Genomic DNA, 20016 nt, shown 5'->3' on the forward strand with positions numbered 1-20016 from the left:
CAGTCTTCTGTACCATAGGCCTGGCTTTGCAGCAGTCTGGCAGATGGCCTTTGACTCCTGTGTTCTTGAGCATGAGGAGTGGCGGCTCCAGCAGAAGCTATTGTAAATGTCCATCAGGCCAGCTTTCACCATTTCCATCTGAGATTTCTGAGCCAGTGCAAAGCCTTGAGAGTGCCATTTCGGGGGAAGATCCTGGCAGTGGTGGGAGAAGGTGAGGCTTTGCAGAGGGTGATGCTCAGGAGATGGATTTGGAGCTGGATTGTGTCTGTGGGGTGGAGCATCGTTCAGGTGTTGTAGCAGTGATTTTGGAAGTGGCATGGAGTGTGGGCGGGCATTTGACAATGGGCAGGATGGTGTTGAGCAGGAAATGAGCCTTGTGTGTGAGAAATGGAGGTTCTGGGTGTAAGCAAGTGGGGAGGAGGGGAAGAAGTGCTCCATGTTTACGATGTTGGCAAAGCTCATGTTTTGATGAATTCGAATGGGATCCTTTTGTTTTCTTCTCTCCTGCATGAAAGCTTCCTTGTTGATTTCTGTTCAGTCCAGCTTCCCTAGAAATCACTGATAACTTTAAATGAGAATTTATCTTTTAAACTGATTCTCCGTGCTATAATCTGTCCCTTTTCCTGAGCAAGCAATCACTAATGCTGCAGTTCACTCATTCATCTGCAAAGAATATGTTTTTGAGAGACAAAAGTATGTATGTTTTGCTTTTCAGTTGTGTTCCCTTTATGTTGGATGGACTGAACATTGTCTGGGGAATGCCTGTAGGCTTGGAGCCTTCTGGTGAGTGTGTGGGGACCAACAGGGAGAACAGTTTCTCCCAGTGGCAACAGTTCCTTCCCCTGGTGTCTGCCTGATTTCAGAAATACAGGAAATTTCTAAGGAGACGTGGTGGGGTGGGTGTAATCTTTGTGCACTTGACTTCCCCCCGTGTCTGTGCACTTGCATAGTTGGCCTTGGTCGAGATGGTGCATCTCTTGTAATACAGCTCATTCCAAAACGTGAGTGTGCGTATGGTGGCAGTGCATGGTGTCCAATGACTTCCAAGATGTCACATAGCTGAAGGAAGTTTTTCCATCCATCTTCCCCAGAAATCTCTGATAACTTTTAAAGAAATTGTGCTTTACAAGCCATTCTCTTCTCGTGGAAATGCTTCTTTTTCTAAACAAGCAAGCACTGATCTTACAGGTAAGTGTCTCGTACTCAGAGAAGATGTGTTCAAGAGAGCAATGCATGAGTTTTTGCTATTTAACTGCAATATGTTGATGTTGGATGGATGGGACGTAGCCTGAGTAATGTCTTTAGGTTTGGAGCAGCATAGTCCTGTTGCCTGATCTCGTTCCTTTCCTATTGCTTCCCAGCTCAGTGTGAGCAGGTGGCACGAAAGACATGTAGAGGACAGATCCTTCTGCTTTTCTCTGGGGGAATGTGTTGCTGGTTGAGGTATTTTTTTTCAGTGAAAAAGCAGTGGTGTTACCTTCGTGGAGTTGCTGGGTTTTGTGATGGTTGGCTCTTGTTATGGATGAGATGTTTCTGGTGGGAGTACTTGTCCTGTGTCCTGAGGTTGTTGCTGCTGGAATGTTCTGGCAGTGGATGTCTACCTGAAAAGCTAAACGAGAGCTCACCAGTTGGCATGTGGTTGGCAAGTGAGCCGCACCAAAGCTTCTTCCTTGGGGTGTAGGGTTGTGTGAGAGATCTGCTTTTCCCCTGTGCTTTTTCCCCTTCTTGGAGGATTTGCATGCTGGGTTATGATGGATCTGAGCTGCTGAATGAAAGACTCACCTGAGCAGTGTGGAGTCCTTAGAACCTGCTTGCAGTGTGCATCCTGGTATCCTGGTCTGCAGTAGCCTATTTAGAGGAGGAGAGCGAGTTCTCTGGAAGAGTAATACCCAAGGGGATGTCATCCTCCTGAGTGCTGAGGGACGCTGTACAGAGCTCAAAGCAAGGCTGTGAGGAAGATGAAGAGAGCTTGGCTGAGGTCATGTCTGTGCTTAATGCTGAGTGTGTGCAGGCATTTGGATAGCGTTTTAATGAAGCAGGAAAAAAAAGGGGGGGGGGGAAGGAAGAAGAAAAAAGGGCCAGGAAGGGAAAGGGAAAGGTTATGAAGGTTAATGCAGTGAAGGGAAAAGTGAAAATTAAAGAGGAGAGGAAGAGAAGCAGATGGATAGAAGGAGAGAAGGCAACCAGGAAACCAGGAAGAACTTGTAAGAATAAAAGAAGAAATTGAAAGACTGAAAGGAAGTAAAAGAAAAAAGGAAGGAACATAAGAAGAAAAAGGAAGAAGAAATCGAATAAACAAAATAAAAGAAAGTAATAATGAAGGAACAGAGAGAAAGAATGAAGGTATATGAAGAAGGAAAGAAGCAAAAGAAGGAAAAGGGAGAAAGAAGGAACGAAGTATGCATGCAGAAGAAAGCACGCAAGCAAGAAGCAAGCAGGAAAGCAAGCAAGGCAGAGAATGGAGGAGAAGAAAATGAGAAGATAGACGGGAAAGAAAGGAAGGAAGCAAGCAAGCAAGGAGGAGCATCCATTGCCGTGGTGCGTGCAGGGCTGGGAGCCGGTCGGTGTGCGGGGAGCGTCGTCTGGAGCGCAGCGCTGCGGGGCTGTTGCCCCCTCGTTAGCGCTGCTGTCTCGGCCTGTGCTGGGCTCGGTGGCGGCGTCGTCGGCGTGGTGTGTCCCGCGAGTGCCGGGGGCGTCCCGCGAGTGCCGGGGGCGTCCCGCGAGTGCCGGGGGCGTCCCGCGAGGCGGGGGCGGTGTCGCTGCCGTGCTGGCGGCGGCGGGCGCGAGTGAGGCGGCGGAGCACACGGTGTCGCTGCAGGCTCAGGAACGGCGCGGGAGCGGCGGGAGGGCGGCTCCGCCCCGGGGCGGCGGGAAGGGCGGCTGTGCGCGCGGGGGGAGCGGCGCGGGGCGGGCAGGAGAGCGGCGGCGGCGGCGGCGGGAGCCGTGCGGGGCGCGGGCGGCGGCGGCGGCCATGGCGGTGTGCGTGCGGGCCGTGGTGCGGGTGCTGGTGCTGCAGGCGGCCTGGGCGCTGGGCGGCGGGCAGGTGCGCTACTCGGTGCCGGAGGAAGCCAAGGGCGGCACGGTGGTGGGTCGGCTGGCGCAGGACCTGGGCCTGGAGGCGGGCGAGGCGGAGGCGCGGCGGCTGCGGCTGGTGGCGCAGGGCCGGCGGGCGAGCGTGGAGGTGAGCGGGGCGAGCGGGGCGCTGGTGGTGAGCTCGCGGCTGGACCGGGAGGAGCTGTGCGGGAAGAGCGCGCCCTGCGCCCTGCGCCTGGAGGTGCTGCTGGAGCGGCCGCTGCGCGTCTTCCACGTGGAGGTGGAGGTCACCGACATCAACGACAATGCCCCGCTCTTCCCCGCCGCCACCAAAAACCTCAGCATCCCGGAAAACTCGCCTCCCGGTTCCCGTTTCCCGCTGGAGGGCGCGTCGGATGCGGATATCGGAGCCAACGCGCAGCTCTCCTATACCCTCAGCCCCAGCGAACACTTCGCTCTGGAATTAGAAAAAGAGAATGAACGGAATATCATACCTGATCTTGTATTAAGGAAATCTCTGGACCGCGAGTCTCTGGCCGAGCACCGTCTGTTGCTGACGGCGAGAGACGGGGGCAGGCCGTCGCTGACGGGCACGGTGGAGCTGGTGGTGTCGGTGCTGGATGCGAACGACAACGCGCCCCAGTTCAACCAGTCGGTGTATAAAGTGCAGGTGCTGGAGAGCGCAGCTGAGGGGACACTGTTGGCGCGCGTGTGTGCCACGGACCCGGACGAGGGAAGTAACAGTGAAGTAACCTACAGCGCGAGCAACTTTATTCCCCTGAGTGGAAGAGATCTCATTTCCGTTAATCCGCACACCGGCGAGATCCGACTCGTCGGTCCCCTGGACTTCGAAGAAGTCAGTGTGTTTGACTTTCGCATTGAGGCGAGAGACAAGGGGACGCCCCCGTTGTCAGGACACTGCAGCGTGGAGCTGGAGGTGTTGGACGTGAACGACAACGCGCCCGAGGTGTGGGTGACGTCGCTGTCGGTGCCGGTGGCCGAGGACGCGTCGGTGGGGACGGTGGTGGCGCTGCTGAGCGTGTCGGACCGGGACTCGGGGGCGAACGGGCGGGTGCGGTGCGCGGTGTGGCCGCCGTCGCCGTTCGGGCTGGTGGCGACGTTCGCGGGCTCGTACTCGCTGGTGCTGCGGGAGGCGCTGGACCGGGAGCGGGTGTCGGAGTACGAGGTGGAGGTGCGGGCGGAGGACGGCGGGGCGCCGCCGCTGCGCGCCAGCCGCGGGCTGCGGGTGCCGGTGTCGGACGTGAACGACAACGCGCCGGCGTTCGCGCAGGCCGTGTACACGGTGCTGGCGCGGGAGAACAACGCGGCGGGCGCGGAGCTGGCGCGGCTGTGGGCGCGGGACCCGGACGAGGCGGGCAACGGGCGCGTGAGCTACTCGGTGGCGGAGGGCGGCGCGGGCGCGGGCGCGGGGTCGGGGTCGGGGTCGGGGCCGGGGTGGCGTCCGGCGTCGAGCTACGTGTCGGTGGACGCGGAGAGCGGGCGGCTGTGGGCGCTGCAGCCCCTGGACTACGAGGAGCTGCAGGTGCTGCAGTTCGAGGTGCGGGCGGTGGACGCGGGCGAGCCGCCGCTGTGCGGCAACGCCACGGTGCAGCTCTTCGTGGTGGACGAGAACGACAACGCGCCGGCGCTGCTCCCGCCTGCCGGCGGCGGGCCGGGGCCCTGGGCTGCGGGCGAGGCGTCGTCGTCGTCGTCGTCGGCGGGGTCGCTGTGGGCGTGGGCGGCGTGGGGGGCGCCGGCGGGGCAGGTGGTGGCGAAGATCCGCGCGGTGGACGCGGACTCGGGCTACAACGCGTGGCTGCGCTACGAGCTGTGGGAGCCGCGGGGCAAGGGCCCGTTCCGCGTGGGGCTGTACAGCGGCGAGGTGAGCACGGCGCGGGCGCTGGAGGAGGCGGACGGCCCGCGGCAGAGGCTGCTGATCGTGGTGCGGGACCACGGGGAGCCGTCGCGCTCGGCCACGGCCACGCTGAGCGTGTCGCTGGTGGAGGGCGCCGAGGCGGCGCTGGCGGCGGCGGGGGCGGTGTCGGCGGGGGCGGGGCTGCGGCCGGCGGCGGGCGCGGAGGGCGGCGCGGCGGCGGCGGCGGCGGCGTCGGCGACGAACGTGTGGCTGGTGGTGGCCATCTGCGCGGTGTCGAGCCTGTTCCTGCTGGCGGTGGTGCTGTACGGGGCGTCGCGCTGGGCGCCGCGGGCGGCCGTGCTGGCGGGGCCCGGGCCGGCGACGCTGGTGTGCGCCAGCGAGGTGGGCAGCTGGTCGTACTCGCAGCGCCAGAGCCGGAGCCTGTGCGTGGCGGACGGCGCGGGCAAGAGCGACCTGATGGTTTTCAGCCCCAACTGCCCGCCGCCGCCCGGCCCCGCGGCAGAAAACGGTTCTGCCGAGAAGGGACCTTCGCTCTCCCCATACTCTTCAGGCGCGGTAAGTTGCCCGTTGTGTTTTTATTTTTTTCCCACTTCTTCTGTTCTGTTTTCCGATGATATTTCACGGCAGGTTGATCATTAAAACGATGTGCTTGTGGAAGGAATTTTACAAGGAGGGTCCAAGCCATGTAGTACTCTTGGATGTACCCTTGGGTTTCGCTTTAGAGACGGGTGTTTGTCGTTCTAAAAGGGAGTGCTCGACTGTTTTGCGTTCTCTGTATGCCTGTGTGAATGTTTAGTAGAGTTTGCATAGCTCCATTCTTTTTCATGGGCTACTTTGTGGTAAAAAGTAGGGAGAAATGAGACATTGGGTGCTTTAAATTAGCATGGAGAATTGTTGCAATGAAGGGTGCTTCCCAGCATCACTGTGCCTTGGTGTCCTTGCTCTTTCTTGTCTGCCCTTCTTCCATTCCTTCTCATTCTTCGAGTGGTTCAGGAATGTCTTTTCTTCCCCTTGATGTGGTTTCAGTGCTGTAGATGGTTCTGCGAAGCCCTTGTTTAAAGATTTGCGATCGTGTTCTCACCTGTGTGTGAAATCTCGATGTTGAGGGTATGAATTAGCTACTCTTTTATTTTCCTGCATTCGAATCCTTTAGCCTATAGAAAGACCCATGTGTGCATGTCGAGGAGCTTGGTAGCTCCCTCAAAATGACTGTAATCTGGGTATTCATTATTTTTGAAGTCTGCTTTGATGAAATTTGGTTTTACGAATTGCTGTGTGTACACCAATTTTTATGAAGTGGTCCATTCCTGCAGTCCAGGAAGAGTTGGTCTGGTGGTGACTGTGCAGCAGGCACTATTGAAAGCCCTTTAAGTAGCTGAATGCCGAGCCTACTGTTGATATTGTGTTGTGTTTTCTTCAGGTCCATTCTGGAAACCTCTTGTGTGGCTGGAAAACCAGAACACTCTTGGCCTCATGTTTTCTGATAAGTTATGCTGTGAAGTCTTCTATCCATGCAGGATGCTGCAAGCTATTGTACTGACTGATACTGATGCCATGATGTTTGTGTCTCACTCCTTCACCAACAGGGTTGTCATCTCTCAGAATGAAATCAATACCCATTGATGTTAGCTGTTATTACATCTCTGTTCAAAAGAGAGTTGGTCATGTGGCATGTCGCACACTGGCCTGTTTTGATGTTCTTTCAGTGAATCTGGAAGCAATTTTGCAAGATGGCTCCTGTGCATATGGACCATTGGCAGAGTTTTGCACGCTTCAGATCTGTCATTGCTGGGAAGGGTCTGTGAAGGTTGGAGTGAGCATTGTGGTGAGAAGGGAAAGTGTGTCATCTGGCGGAGGTGAATGTGGTAATGGTACTGAATGGGACCTGGTCTTACTCTGAAGTGAACCGTGACCTTTGGGGGGAAGTCCCACTGCTTCAGGGAAAAGGAAATCAATAGCCTGCATTGCATGCCATAACACAAGAAGGAGAGACGTCTACTTGTGTTGAAAACACACATTCCAGAATGGGGGATCAAAGGTGCCTAAAGCGAATTCTGACGCAGAATGGTCTCAGAGTGTTCCTGGGCAAGACCCTTTGCCAGGCTCCAAGAGACACGAGTTCTTCCTATCTTGAGAAAAGGTCTATCTTGAGAAAGGTCTTCCTATCTTGAGAACAGTATGTGGTGTTGAAATGTCCAGAATGTCACCTGAGGTGTATGGCTTGTGAGAATTTTCACTGCATCAGTTGTGAATCCCTCTCTCTCCTCTGGGTTGTGTTGAACAAGATGGAAAAAAATCACTCATTGCAGAGAGGTGGACCAGGAAGTGGAGTGGGTGATTTCCCTCAATACAGGGATGTGTTGTGGTTGTGTGGAGGGCTGAAGTTGAGTTAGGTGATGTTGCAGAGGGCCTTGTCTTGTGTAGATCAAAATATATCAGAGGAAGTGAGTTTGACTCCGTCCCTATCCTGCTGTTGCATGGCTTCTGTGTAGAGTTGCAGTTGCTTGTGATCACCATGTCTCCGCTCTCAGCAAGGCATGCTGGTTTCCCCTGTCTTTTCCTATGTTTCTTGAAGATATATAAACTTTTCCACTCCGTTTACTACCGGAAAGTCATTGTTAAAGGGGAAGGTGCAGCAAAAATCATATAATATTTATCCCATTTTGAGCATGCCGTTTGTGTAGTTGCAGTACAGAGGTAGAAGAGCGGAGCACGAGGACAGAGCAATAAACAGAGCAACAGAGAACTGTTTTTCTGCATCTGCCTCAATCCTGAGGCAGAATGGTCTCAGAGTGTTCCTGGGCAAGATCCTTTGCCAGGCTTTAAGAGAGACAATTTGAAGGTCTTCCCTATCTTGAGAATAAAATCAATGTCGATTGTGCTTAGAGCTTTCACGACATGGGTTCCACAAATGCTGGTTCTTACTGGTGTGCAGCATTTGCACCTGAGATTGCTGAAGGACTGAATGATATGAACAGTGGTGGTGGTCCTGCAAGCACTATTTTTTTCATTCAGTTCATGCTTGAAACCTGTGTAGTAAAAATTGTTTTATTGTTTGTTTGTTATTTGGTGGGTGGGGTGGTAATACGCTAATTATGTTTTTTGAAGTTTTCCATCTGTGTTAGCATGCATCCAAGTGCTCCTCAGCTCCTGGTTTGGAAATACTGTCCTGGAGATCTGATTTCCTGGGGTGCAGGATAGAATATGCTAGAGGACAACATGGAGAAGAGGCCTGGCACACTGTGCTGCTTGGCCAGGAGCATCTCCGAACTCACAGAAGTTAAGCTGTGAGCTCTTTCTGAGGATGAGAGTCAGCGTGTTATTCATGCTGCCACACAACTGCCTTGGTCTGTGTGTTTGGAGTCTTTGCCTGGTATTTTCCCTGGGGATCCCCTTCCCGCATATGGATGAAGCTTGAGTAAGCTGAGAGCATGGCAGCATGGTTTATGCAGAATGGAACCTAGGGGGCCTCCAAGCAAACGACTGGGGACAGCAAGGCCATGTGTGAGGAACGATGAGCTTCCTCAGGGCCATGTGCAATCAAGTTCTGCATGTCCTCACTCCCCGTTGTTCTTGCGGCATTCCTGCTTGTGAAGACATCTACCATTGGTGCCTTCAATCACGTCTGCCTGAACGTGGAGTGTTGTTGGTCAGGCAGGAGCTTTTCCCACTCCTGATGATTCTTCCTGAGTTGTCGGAAGTTCCCCAAGATATTCCCTCTGCTTGTATTCTTGGGAGGGACAGGAAGAAGTGCTGTCTGTATTCTCAGTGTTATCCAGACCTTGTGGTCCAATGAAGTAGAATGGAATCCTTTGGTTTTCTTCTGTCCTGTAATGAAAATGTCCCACTCTCCACTCTGCTGTTTTTCTTCTCTCATATTGGAAATGTTTTGGTAACGGTGGGTGAGATGTAGTCTGCTGAGTTGTGGCTGCTGACAGAGAGCAGACACTTGTGTAGCTGTCCGTGTGTGTGAGTGCTGTTTTTTGGACTGTTCAGAGCAGAGGTTGTCCTTGAGAGAATGTTATTGGCTTTCAGGTCTGCCTCTTGCTTCCCATGTGATAGGATCTTAAGTTACCTCGTGTTGAAGGTGGCACATGGATGTCTGTGGTTCCCTTGCTGAGAGCAGGATGAAAACTGCATTTAGATGAGGCTGGTCAGGGCGTCATCCTGTCAAGGTCATTCTTGTCTCCAAGGAAGGCTATTTGCGTCAATTCCTGGCCTGATGTTCCAGGGCCTCCCCAGATTCTGTGTAGAGTTTTCTTTTTGTCTGCCCACTTGGTTTTCCTTCATCTCAGTCTTCTGTACCATAGGCCTGGCTTTGCAGCAGTCTGGCAGATGGCCTTTGACTCCTGTGTTCCTGAGCATGAGGAGTGGCTGCTCCATAAGAAGCTGCTGTAAATGTTGTCCATCGGTCCAGCTTTCACCATTTCCATGTGAGATTGCAGAGCCAGTGCAAAGCCTTGAGAGTGCGGTTTGTGCAGGGGGGAAGATCCTGGCAGTGGTGGGAGAAGGTGAGGCTTTGCAGAGGGTGATGCTCAGAGGTGGGTTTGGAGCTGGATTGTGTCTGTGGGGTGGAGCAACGTCCAGTTGTTGTGGCAGTAATTTTGCAAGCAGCTTGGAGTGTGGGCGGGCATTCTGCAATGGGCAGGATGGTGTTGAGTAGGAAGAGAGCCTTTTTTGTGGGAAATGGAGATGCTGGGTGGAAACTGGAGTGTGGCATTGGCCAAAAAGTGGGGAGGATGGGAAGAAGTGCTCTCCGTGTTCATGATGTTGGCAAAACTCGTGTTTTGCTGAAGTGGGAATGGGATGCTTTGTTTTTTTCCCTCCTGCATGATAGCTTCCTGTGTGATAGCTGTGTGTCAGGGAGCACAGAAGACTCTACCATTATTGGGGAGCTTTTGCTAAACTTGATGATTTCTGTTCAGTCCAGTTTCCCTAGAAATCACTGAAGATTTTAAATGAGACTTTCCCTTTTAAACCAATTCTCCATCCACAAATCTATTCCTTTTTCAGTGCAAGCAACCACTGATGCTACTGGTAAGTTATTCATATGCAATAAATATGTGTTTGAGTGACAGATGTATGTATTTTTTGCTGTTTAGTAGTGTTCTCTTTGTGTTGGATGGACTGAACATTGCCTGGGGAATGCCTGTATGTTTGGAGCCTTCTGATGAGCATGTTGATAACAACGGGGAGAACAGTTTCTCCCACTGGCAACAGTCCCTTACCCTGGTGTCTGCCTGGTATCAGAAATGGAGAAAATTTCTACGGAGACATGACGGGTTGCTTGTAATCTTTGTGCACTTGACTTCCTCCAGTCTGTGCACCTGCATATTTGGCCTTGGTGGAGATGGTGCATCTCTTGTAATACAGCTCATTACAAAATATGAACATACGTATGGGAGCAGTGCGTGGTGTCTAATGACTTCCAAGGTGTTACGTAGCTGAAGGAAATTTTTGCATCAATCTTCCCAAGAAATGTCTGATAACTTTTAAAGAAATTGTGCTCTACAAGCCATTCTCCTGTCATGGAAATGCTTCTTTTTCTAAACAACCGAGCACTGGTCCTATAGGTAAGTGACTTGTACTCAGAGAAGATGTGATCAAGAGAGCAATGCAAGATTTTTGCTATTTAACAGCAACATATTCGTGTTGGATGGATGGCATATAGCCTGGTGAGCAGCATAGTCCTGTTGCCTGATCTCATTCCTTTCCTGTTGCTTCCCATCTCAGTGTGAGCGGGTGGCCAGAAAGACATGTAAAGGAGGGATCGTGCTGTGTTTCTCGGGGGATGTGTTGGTGGTCAAGGTCACGTTTTCAGTGAAAAAGCAGTGGTGTTACCTTCTTGGAGTTGTCGGGTTGTGTGATGGTTAGCTCACATTACAGATGAGATGTTTTTGGTGGGAGTAATTGCCCTGTGTCCAGAGGATCTTCCTGCTGGATTGTTCTGGCAGTGGATGTGTACCTGAAAAGGATAGCAATAACTTGCCACTCAGCATGTGGGTGGCAAGTGAGTCCCAATGAATGCATCTTCCTTGAGGTGTGTGGGAGTGCAAGCGAACTGTGGTTGCCCTGTGCTTTTGCCCATTTTTGGAGATTTGTGTGCTGGGGTGTGCTGGGTTTGAGTTGCCAAATGAAAGACTCACCTGAGCTGTTTGCAGTTCTTGGAGCCTGTTTGCAGTGGGCATACAGGTATCCTGGTCTGCAGTGTCCTATTGAGAAGAGGAGAGCGAGTTCTGTGGAAGACTAATTCCCGGGGGGATGTTGTCCTTGTGACTGCTGAGGGACACTGTACAGGGCTCAATGGAAGGCCATGAGGAAGATGAAGAGAGCTTGGCTGAGGTCATGTCTGTGCTTGATGGTGCGCTTGCTGTTGCAGGCATTTGGACAGCATTTTGATAAAGCAGGGAAAAAAAAGTGAAGTAAGAAGAAATAAGGCAAGGTGGGAAAAGGAAATGTTATGAAGGCTAATGCAGGGAAGGGGAGCATGAAAAGTAAAGAGGAGAGGGAGAGAATCAGATGGATAGAAGGAGAGAAGGAAAGAAGGAAACCAGGAAAAGTTGTAAGAATGAAGGAATTGAAAGACTGAAAGAAAATAAAAGAAAAAAGGAAGAAACATAACAAGAAAAAGGAAGAAGAAATCAAATTGAAAAATAAAAAGAAAGGAATAACGAAGGAAAAAAGAAAGAATGAAGGTATATGAAGAAGGAATGAAGTTGCAGAAAGACGGAAAGAAGTGAAAGAAGGAAAGAAGACGTCGAAAGAATGCAGGCAAACAAGAAGCGAACAGGAAAGGAAGCAAGACAGAGAATGGAGGAGAAACAGAGGAGAGAGACGGGAAAGGAAAGAAAGGAAGCAAGCAAGCAACCAAAGAAGCAAGGAGGAGCCTCAGTCCTCGTGGTGCGTGCAGGGCTGGGAGCCGGTCGGTGTGCGGGGAGCGTCGTCTGGAGCGCAGCGCTGCGGGGCTGTTGCCCCCTCGTTAGCGCTGCTGTCTCGGCCTGTGCTGGGCTCGGTGGCGGCGCCGTCGCCGTGGTGTGTCCCGCGAGTGCCGGGGGCGTCCCGCGAGTGCCGGGGGCGTCCCGCGAGTGCCGGGGGCGTCCCGCGAGGCGGGGGCGGTGTCGCTGCCGTGCTGGCGGCGGCGGGCGCGAGTGAGGCGGCGGAGCACACGGTGTCGCTGCAGGCTCAGGAACGGCGCGGGAGCGGCGGGAGGGCGGCTCCGCCCCGGGGCGGCGGGAAGGGCGGCTGTGCGCGCGGGGGGAGCGGCGCGGGGCGGGCAGGAGAGCGGCGGCGGCGGCGGCGGGAGCCGTGCGGGGCGCGGGCGGCGGCGGCGGCCATGGCGGTGTGCGTGCGGGCCGTGGTGCGGGTGCTGGTGCTGCAGGCGGCCTGGGCGCTGGGCGGCGGGCAGGTGCGCTACTCGGTGCCGGAGGAAGCCAAGGGCGGCACGGTGGTGGGTCGGCTGGCGCAGGACCTGGGCCTGGAGGCGGGCGAGGCGGAGGCGCGGCGGCTGCGGCTGGTGGCGCAGGGCCGGCGGGCGAGCGTGGAGGTGAGCGGGGCGAGCGGGGCGCTGGTGGTGAGCTCGCGGCTGGACCGGGAGGAGCTGTGCGGGAAGAGCGCGCCCTGCGCCCTGCGCCTGGAGGTGCTGCTGGAGCGGCCGCTGCGCGTCTTCCACGTGGAGGTGGAGGTCACCGACATCAACGACAATGCCCCGCTCTTCCCCGCCGCCACCAAAAACCTCAGCATCGCGGAACTGTCGCTGCCGGGGTCCCGCTTTCCGCTGGAGGGCGCGTCGGATGCGGATATCGGAGCCAACGCGCAGCTCTCCTATACCCTCAGCCCCAGCGAGCACTTCGCTCTGGATTTGCAGAAAACAGAGGATGATACCGAGTCGTTATTCTTGGTGCTGAGGAAAGGTCTGGACCGCGAGTCTCTGGCCGAGCACCGTCTGTTGCTGACGGCGAGAGATGGGGGCAGGCCGTCGCTGACGGGCACGGTGGAGCTGGTGGTGTCGGTGCTGGATGCGAACGACAACGCGCCCCAGTTCAACCAGTCGGTGTATAAAGTGCGGCTGCCGGAAAATACTGAAATGGGCACTTTTGTGCTGAGAATAAATGCCACGGATTTGGATGAGGGCAGCAATAGGAACATCTCTTATTCTCTTCAGAGCTTGTTTCCTCAGGATGGAAGAGACGTGTTTGGAATTCACAAAACGAGTGGAGAGATTTATCTGAGAGGTTCCTTAGATTTTGAGGACGTTGGGGTGTATCGCATACAAGTGGATGCAAAGGACATGGGAAACCCACCCCTGTCGGGTCACTGCAAGGTGGTGGTGGAGGTGTTGGACGTGAACGACAACGCGCCCGAGGTGTGGGTGACGTCGCTGTCGGTGCCGGTGGCCGAGGACGCGTCGGTGGGGACGGTGGTGGCGCTGCTGAGCGTGTCGGACCGGGACTCGGGGGCGAACGGGCGGGTGCGGTGCGCGGTGTGGCCGCCGTCGCCGTTCGGGCTGGTGGCGACGTTCGCGGGCTCGTACTCGCTGGTGCTGCGGGAGGCGCTGGACCGGGAGCGGGTGTCGGAGTACGAGGTGGAGGTGCGGGCGGAGGACGGCGGGGCGCCGCCGCTGCGCGCCAGCCGCGGGCTGCGGGTGCCGGTGTCGGACGTGAACGACAACGCGCCGGCGTTCGCGCAGGCCGTGTACACGGTGCTGGCGCGGGAGAACAACGCGGCGGGCGCGGAGCTGGCGCGGCTGTGGGCGCGGGACCCGGACGAGGCGGGCAACGGGCGCGTGAGCTACTCGGTGGCGGAGGGCGGCGCGGGCGCGGGGTCGGGGTCGGGGTCGGGGCCGGGGTGGCGTCCGGCGTCGAGCTACGTGTCGGTGGACGCGGAGAGCGGGCGGCTGTGGGCGCTGCAGCCCCTGGACTACGAGGAGCTGCAGGTGCTGCAGTTCGAGGTGCGGGCGGTGGACGCGGGCGAGCCGCCGCTGTGCGGCAACGCCACGGTGCAGCTCTTCGTGGTGGACGAGAACGACAACGCGCCGGCGCTGCTCCCGCCTGCCGGCGGCGGGCCGGGGCCCTGGGCTGCGGGCGAGGCGTCGTCGTCGTCGTCGTCGGCGGGGTCGCTGTGGGCGTGGGCGGCGTGGGGGGCGCCGGCGGGGCAGGTGGTGGCGAAGATCCGCGCGGTGGACGCGGACTCGGGCTACAACGCGTGGCTGCGCTACGAGCTGTGGGAGCCGCGGGGCAAGGGCCCGTTCCGCGTGGGGCTGTACAGCGGCGAGGTGAGCACGGCGCGGGCGCTGGAGGAGGCGGACGGCCCGCGGCAGAGGCTGCTGATCGTGGTGCGGGACCACGGGGAGCCGTCGCGCTCGGCCACGGCCACGCTGAGCGTGTCGCTGGTGGAGGGCGCCGAGGCGGCGCTGGCGGCGGCGGGGGCGGTGTCGGCGGGGGCGGGGCTGCGGCCGGCGGCGGGCGCGGAGGGCGGCGCGGCGGCGGCGGCGGCGGCGTCGGCGACGAACGTGTGGCTGGTGGTGGCCATCTGCGCGGTGTCGAGCCTGTTCCTGCTGGCGGTGGTGCTGTACGGGGCGTCGCGCTGGGCGCCGCGGGCGGCCGTGCTGGCGGGGCCCGGGCCGGCGACGCTGGTGTGCGCCAGCGAGGTGGGCAGCTGGTCGTACTCGCAGCGCCAGAGCCGGAGCCTGTGCGTGGCGGACGGCGCGGGCAAGAGCGACCTGATGGTTTTCAGCCCCAACTGCCCGCCGCCGCCCGGCCCCGCGCCGAAGGAGCCGCCGCAGGAGCCGCCCGCTCTCCTGGACACGGTCAGTGCCACTCGCCCTCCTCTCGCCCCTTAATCCTGCCCTTTTTCTCTCCCTCATCTTTTCCTTCTTCATTGCCCGTGTCCTCGCTCTTTAATCTTGCCCTCTTCCTCTCCCTTACCTTCTAGGTCCCCGTTTCCGTCCTCCCCCCGACCTCCCCACCCCACCCCCGCTTCCTCCTGCCCCCTCGAAGCGGGTTTGGCAGCTGGGCGCAGCTCCCGGGCCCGTGGCTGCTCGGTGTTCGTCAGGTGCTCAAGCTGCATGTGGCCTGGGTCTGTGCCCCAGCGCGAGTCCTGCCAAGGGCTGCTGTACTCGGATCCCCCCTCCTGCTGCCGGGACAGGGCCCTTCCTCTGGTGTAGCTAGAGTACCTGAAGACTTGCCGATGAATGTTTTCTTCATGCTTTTGGTCAAGATGTGGTGGTGGAGGGGTTAGCTGTGAAATCTTCTCTGCATGCATGATGCTGGAAAGTAGATCTATCTGATGCTGATGACACAGTGATATTGGTGTCTTGCTCCTTCTCACCCATGGTTTGAAATGGGATGTGTGGCAGCTGAGCACCATTGGTGCCTGTTCGGCTTCTAGTTGCGGCCACGTATGCCTTGTCCTATTCTGGCTATTGTCTTTAATCAGCTGATGGTGTTAGTTTACCATTTGCATCTCTGTGTTTGCGTCTCCAAGCTCTCCTCAGCTCCTGGTTTGGAACATCTTACTTATGCTAACTGTTAAGTATCTGAGCTTTTTCTCAAAGAGAATACAATTAATGCGGATGTTTATTGGAGCTATCATGACATGGGTTCCATAAATGCTGTTGTTTACTGGTGTGTAGCATTTCTGCACAAGATTGCTGAAGGACTGCAGGCCATGAGGAGTCAGTCTGGTGGTGAAATCCCACCAGACAGTATTCACTGCCTTTTAAGACTCTGAATGCAGAGTGTGCTGTTGTTGTTCTGCAGTTTGCTGTTGTTTTTTTTGAGACCTCTGTCTTCCTGTGTTTTAATTGTTCACTCAAGAATAGATGCTGAAGGTGACACTTGGGCCTTTGGGCTTTTCTGACTGTGGAGTGGTGTTACTGGTCAGGGAAGTGGCATGTCACACACTGTTCTGTTTTCTTTCAAAGAATCTGCCAGACCCCATGTGTAGGAATCCATTGGCATGGTTTTGCAGGTTTTGGAGCTGTTATTGATGGGAAGGGTCTGTGAATGGTGGAGTGAGCCTTTGGGGTGAGAGGAGAAGGTGTGTAATCAGGTGGAGGTGAATGTGGCAATGGCACTAAATGGGACTTGGCCATTTCCTGATGTGATCCATAACCTTGCCATTTTCAGATCTCTGCTGTTTGCAAGCCATACCAGTGTGGACTTGTTTTTTTCTATGTCCCTTGATGTCTGTGCCCCAGAGAGGGGCTTTGAAAGGACTGGAGTGCGCAGAGCATTGCTCCTGCTGCTGGGAGAAGATGAGATGAGATGAGATGGCTGAAGGAGCTCAAGACATGAAGAGTTGTCTGCCTGTGAGAGTTCAGCAGGCACTACTCACTTCCTTTGGGGCTACGGAGGTCAGAGTGTGCTGATATCAGATGTGGTTTCATGCCCCAAAGTCTTTCGTCCTGTTGCCTGATTCTCCTGTGAAGGCGACATGATGCAAGGTGACGACTGGGACTTGAGGGTTTTCTTTGTCCGTTGTGTAAGCAGCTCCACTTTGGTTCTCACAGTGAAGTTACCATGAAAGGAGAAAAGGCAGTTCAGGCTTTCCCTGTTGCCTCTAATCCTATTCAGTAAAGCTAGCACTTGAAAGCTTTCTGATGAATGCATTGCATGCAGGTTGTTTTGGAAGGGTAACGTTTCAAATCTTCTTGGTCTGTGTGGTTCCAGCAGGCGGTCTTAGTTCCTACATCTGTTGGTGTTGAGATGTCGTTGCCTTGCTCAGAGATGTGTTCCATGGAGGAAAACAGAATTACCCAGGTTCTGTGCAGAGTTTTCTGTTTGTTTGCCCACTTGGTTTTTGTTCATCTCACTGTTCTGTACCATGGGCCTGGCTTTGCAGCAGTCTGGCAGATGGCCTTTGACTCCTGTGTTCCTGAGCATGAGGAGTGGCGGCTCCATCAGAAGCTGCTGTAAACGTTGTCCATCGGTCCAGCTTTCTCCGTTTCCATCTGGGATTGCTGAGCCAGTGCAAAACCTTGTGAGTGCCGTTTGTGCAGGGGGAAGAGCCTGGCAGTGGTGGGAGAAGGTGAGGCTCTGCAGAGGGTGATGCTCAGAGGTGGGTTTGGAGCTGGATTGTGTCGGTGGGGTTGAGCAACGTTCGGGTGTTGTGGTAGTGATTTTTTGAGTGGCACAGAGAATGGGTGGGCATTTGGCAATGGGCAGGATGATACTGAGTAGGAGATGAGCCTTGTGTGTGGGAAAAGGTGATGCTGGGTGGAATCCAGAGTGTGGCATTGACCAAAAAGTGGGGAGGAGGGGAAGAAGTGCTCTCCGTGTTCATGATGTTGGCAAAGCTCGTGTTTTGCTGAAGTGGGAATGGGATCCTTTGGTTTTCTTCTCTCCTGCACGATGGCTTCCTGTGTGATAGCTGTGTGTCATGGAGCACCTCACACTCTCCCATGACTGAGGAGCTTTTGCTAAGCTTGATGTTTTCTGTACAGTCCAGCTTCCCTAGAAATCACTGAAGACTTTAAATGAGACTTTCCCTTTTAAACCAGTTCTCCATCCATGAATCTATTCCTTTTTCTGAGCAAGAAACCACTGATGCTGCTGGTAAGCTGTTCCTATCCAAAAACTATGTGTTTCAGAGACAGATGTGTTTAGTTGTGTTTCCTTTATGTTGGATGGACTCAACATTGCCTGGGGAATGCCTGTAGGTTTGGAGCCTTCCGGTGAATATGTGGACATCAACAGAACAGTTTCTCTCAGTGGCAACAGTTCCTTCCCCTGGTGTCTGCCTGGAGTAATGAATAGAGGAAATTTCTAAGGAGGCATGATGTGGTGGGTGTAATCTTTGTGCACTTGACTTCCCCCAGTGTGGGGAGGTGTTGCATAGTTGGTGTTGGTGGAGATGGTGGGTTTCTTCTAGCAGGGCTCATTCCAAAAGTGAACGAGTGTATGGGAGCAGTGTGTGGTGTCCAGTGATTTCAGAGGTGTCCCACATCTGAAGGAAATTTTTCCATCCAGCTTCCCCAGAAATCTCTGATAACTTTCATTAACGTTGTTCTTTATAAGCAATTCTCCTGTCATGGAAATGCTTCTTTTTCTAAACAAGCAAGCACTGATCCTACAGGTTAGTGGATCGTACTCAGAGAAGATGTGTTGAAGCGAGCAATGCATGGCTTTTTGTTATTTAACTGCAATATCATCATGTTGGATGGACAGAACGTAGCCTGTGTAATGGCTGTAGATTTGGAGCAGCAGAGCACCGCTGCCTGATCTTGTTCCTCTCCTGTTGCTTTACATCTCAGTGTGAGCAGGCAGCAGCAAAGACATGTAGTGGAGGGACCATACTGCGTTTCTCTGGGGGATGTGTTGGTAATTTTTCAGTTAAAAAGCAGTGTTGTTACCTTTGCGGGTTTGTTTCTTTGTGTGGTGGTTGGCTCACGTTACAGATGAGATTTTTCTGCTGAGAGTAATTTCACTGGGTCCTGAGGTTCTTGCTGCTGGATTGTTCTGGCAGTGGATGTGTGCCTGAAAAGCAAAGCAAGAGCTTGCCATTCAGCACGTGGGTGGCAAGTGAGCACCAACTAATGCATCTTCCTTGAGGTGTGTGGGAGTGCGAGAGAGCTATGGTTGCCCCGTGCTTTTTCCCGTTTTTAAAGGATTTGTGTGAAGGGGTGTGCTGAGTTTGAGCTGCCCAATGAAAGACTCACCTGAGCTCTTTGGAGTCTTTGGAACCTGTTTGCAGTGGGCATCCAGGTCTCCTGGTCTGTAGCAGCCCATGCAGAGGAGAATGAGTTCTCTGGGAGAGTAATTCCTGAGGTGATGTCTTCCTAATGAGTTCTGAGGGACGCTGAACAAGGCTCAGCCAAGGTGGTGAGGAACAGGGAAGAGAGGTCTTACCTAAGAACATATCAAAGCTTGATGGGAAGAGTGGTGCAGGCATTTGGAAAGCATTTTGATAAAGCAGGGAAAAAAAAAAAAAAGGAAGAGGAGAATGAAAAAGGACAGACAAGGAGGGAAAGTGAAAGGCTCTGAAGGTTAATGCTGGGAAGGTAAAAAAGTGAAAAATGAAGTGGAGAGGAAGAGAAATTAGTGGATAGAAGGAGAGAAGGAAAGAAAGGAAGCGGGAAGATATTGTAAGAATGAAAGAAGGAATTGACAGAATGAAAGAAGGTACAAAGAGATGGAAGTATGGAATAGAAAGAATGAAAGCAGGAACAGGTTGAATGAAAGAAAAAGAAAAAAAAGAATTAATGTAGAGCTAAACTGAAAGACGTTTCAGAGAGAAGGAAAGAAGTGAAAGAAGGAAAAGGGAGAAAAAATGAAAGAATTATGTATGCAGAAGAATGCATGCAAAAGAAAGCATGCATGAAGAAGAATGCATGCAAGAAAGAAGCAAGCTGTAAAGCAAGCAAGATAGAGAATGGAGGAGAAACAAAGGAGGAGAGAGATGAGAAAGAAAGGAATGAAGCAAAGAAGGAAGCAGGAGCCTCTGTCTACATGGTGTGTGCAGGGCTGGAAGCCGGTTGGTATGCAGGGAGCGCTGGTTGCAGTGCAGTGAAAGTGAGTGAAAGACTCACCTGATCTGTGTGGAGGTCTTAGAGCCTGTTTGCATCCACATCCTCTGGTGTGCAGTGGCTCATCAGAGTAATTCCTGGGGGAACATGGTCCTCATGAGTGCTAAGGGATGCTGTACAGAGCAGAATGGAAGGCGGTGATGAAGAGGAAGAAGAGGTCTTGCCTCAGAGCATGTCTGAGCTTGATTGGAAGAGTGGTGCAGGCATTTGGAAAGCATTTTGATAAAGGAGGAAAAAAAAAGAAGAGGAGGAAGAAGAAAAGGAAAAGTAAAGAGGAGAGGAAGAGAAGCAGATGTATAGAAGGAGTGAAGGAAAGGAAGGAAGCATGAAGAAACTGTAGGATGAATGAAATAAGTAAGAGAAAAGGAAATAAGGAACTGAAAGAATGAAAGAAGGAACTGGAAGAGAGGTAGAGAAATAATGAAGAAATAATCTAAGAGAAAGAAAGAGAGAAGAAAGAAGTCGAGAAGAATGCAGGCAAGCAAGAAGCAAGCAAGACAGAGTGGAAGAGAAACAAAGGAGGGAAGAGCCAGGGAAGGAAGGAAAGGAAGCAAGAAAGAAATGAAAGGAAGGAAATTCAGGA

General features: G+C 54.1%; 2 protein-coding genes across 2 annotated transcripts; both read left to right on the forward strand.

Annotated features, from left to right (window-relative positions):
* The first annotated feature begins 465 nt into the window (after nt 1-465).
* On the forward strand, nt 466-11615 carry LOC136786389 (protocadherin alpha-2-like). Its single transcript, XM_066977209.1, has one exon. It carries the CDS (start codon nt 2972-2974, stop codon nt 5546-5548), a length of 2577 nt encoding a protein of 858 aa, XP_066833310.1. The 5' UTR covers nt 466-2971; the 3' UTR covers nt 5549-11615.
* LOC136786391 (protocadherin alpha-6-like) lies at nt 11615-19775 on the forward strand. The gene has a single exon (XM_066977211.1). The coding sequence runs from the start codon at nt 12243-12245 to the stop codon at nt 14745-14747; it is 2505 nt and encodes an 834-aa protein (XP_066833312.1). The 5' UTR covers nt 11615-12242; the 3' UTR covers nt 14748-19775.
* Nucleotides 19776-20016: the final 241 nt, after the last annotated feature.

Source organism: Anser cygnoides, chromosome 14 (genome assembly GCF_040182565.1).
Source record: "Anser cygnoides isolate HZ-2024a breed goose chromosome 14, Taihu_goose_T2T_genome, whole genome shotgun sequence".
NCBI classification, from domain to species: domain Eukaryota; kingdom Metazoa; phylum Chordata; class Aves; order Anseriformes; family Anatidae; genus Anser; species Anser cygnoides.

What these genes read in the sequence shown, in the direction of transcription:
- LOC136786391 (XM_066977211.1), top strand. Translation starts at nt 12,243, where the DNA reads ATGGCGGTGTGCGTGCGGGCCGTGGTGCGGGTGCTGGTGCTGCAGGCG.
- LOC136786389 (XM_066977209.1), top strand. Translation starts at nt 2,972, where the DNA reads ATGGCGGTGTGCGTGCGGGCCGTGGTGCGGGTGCTGGTGCTGCAGGCG.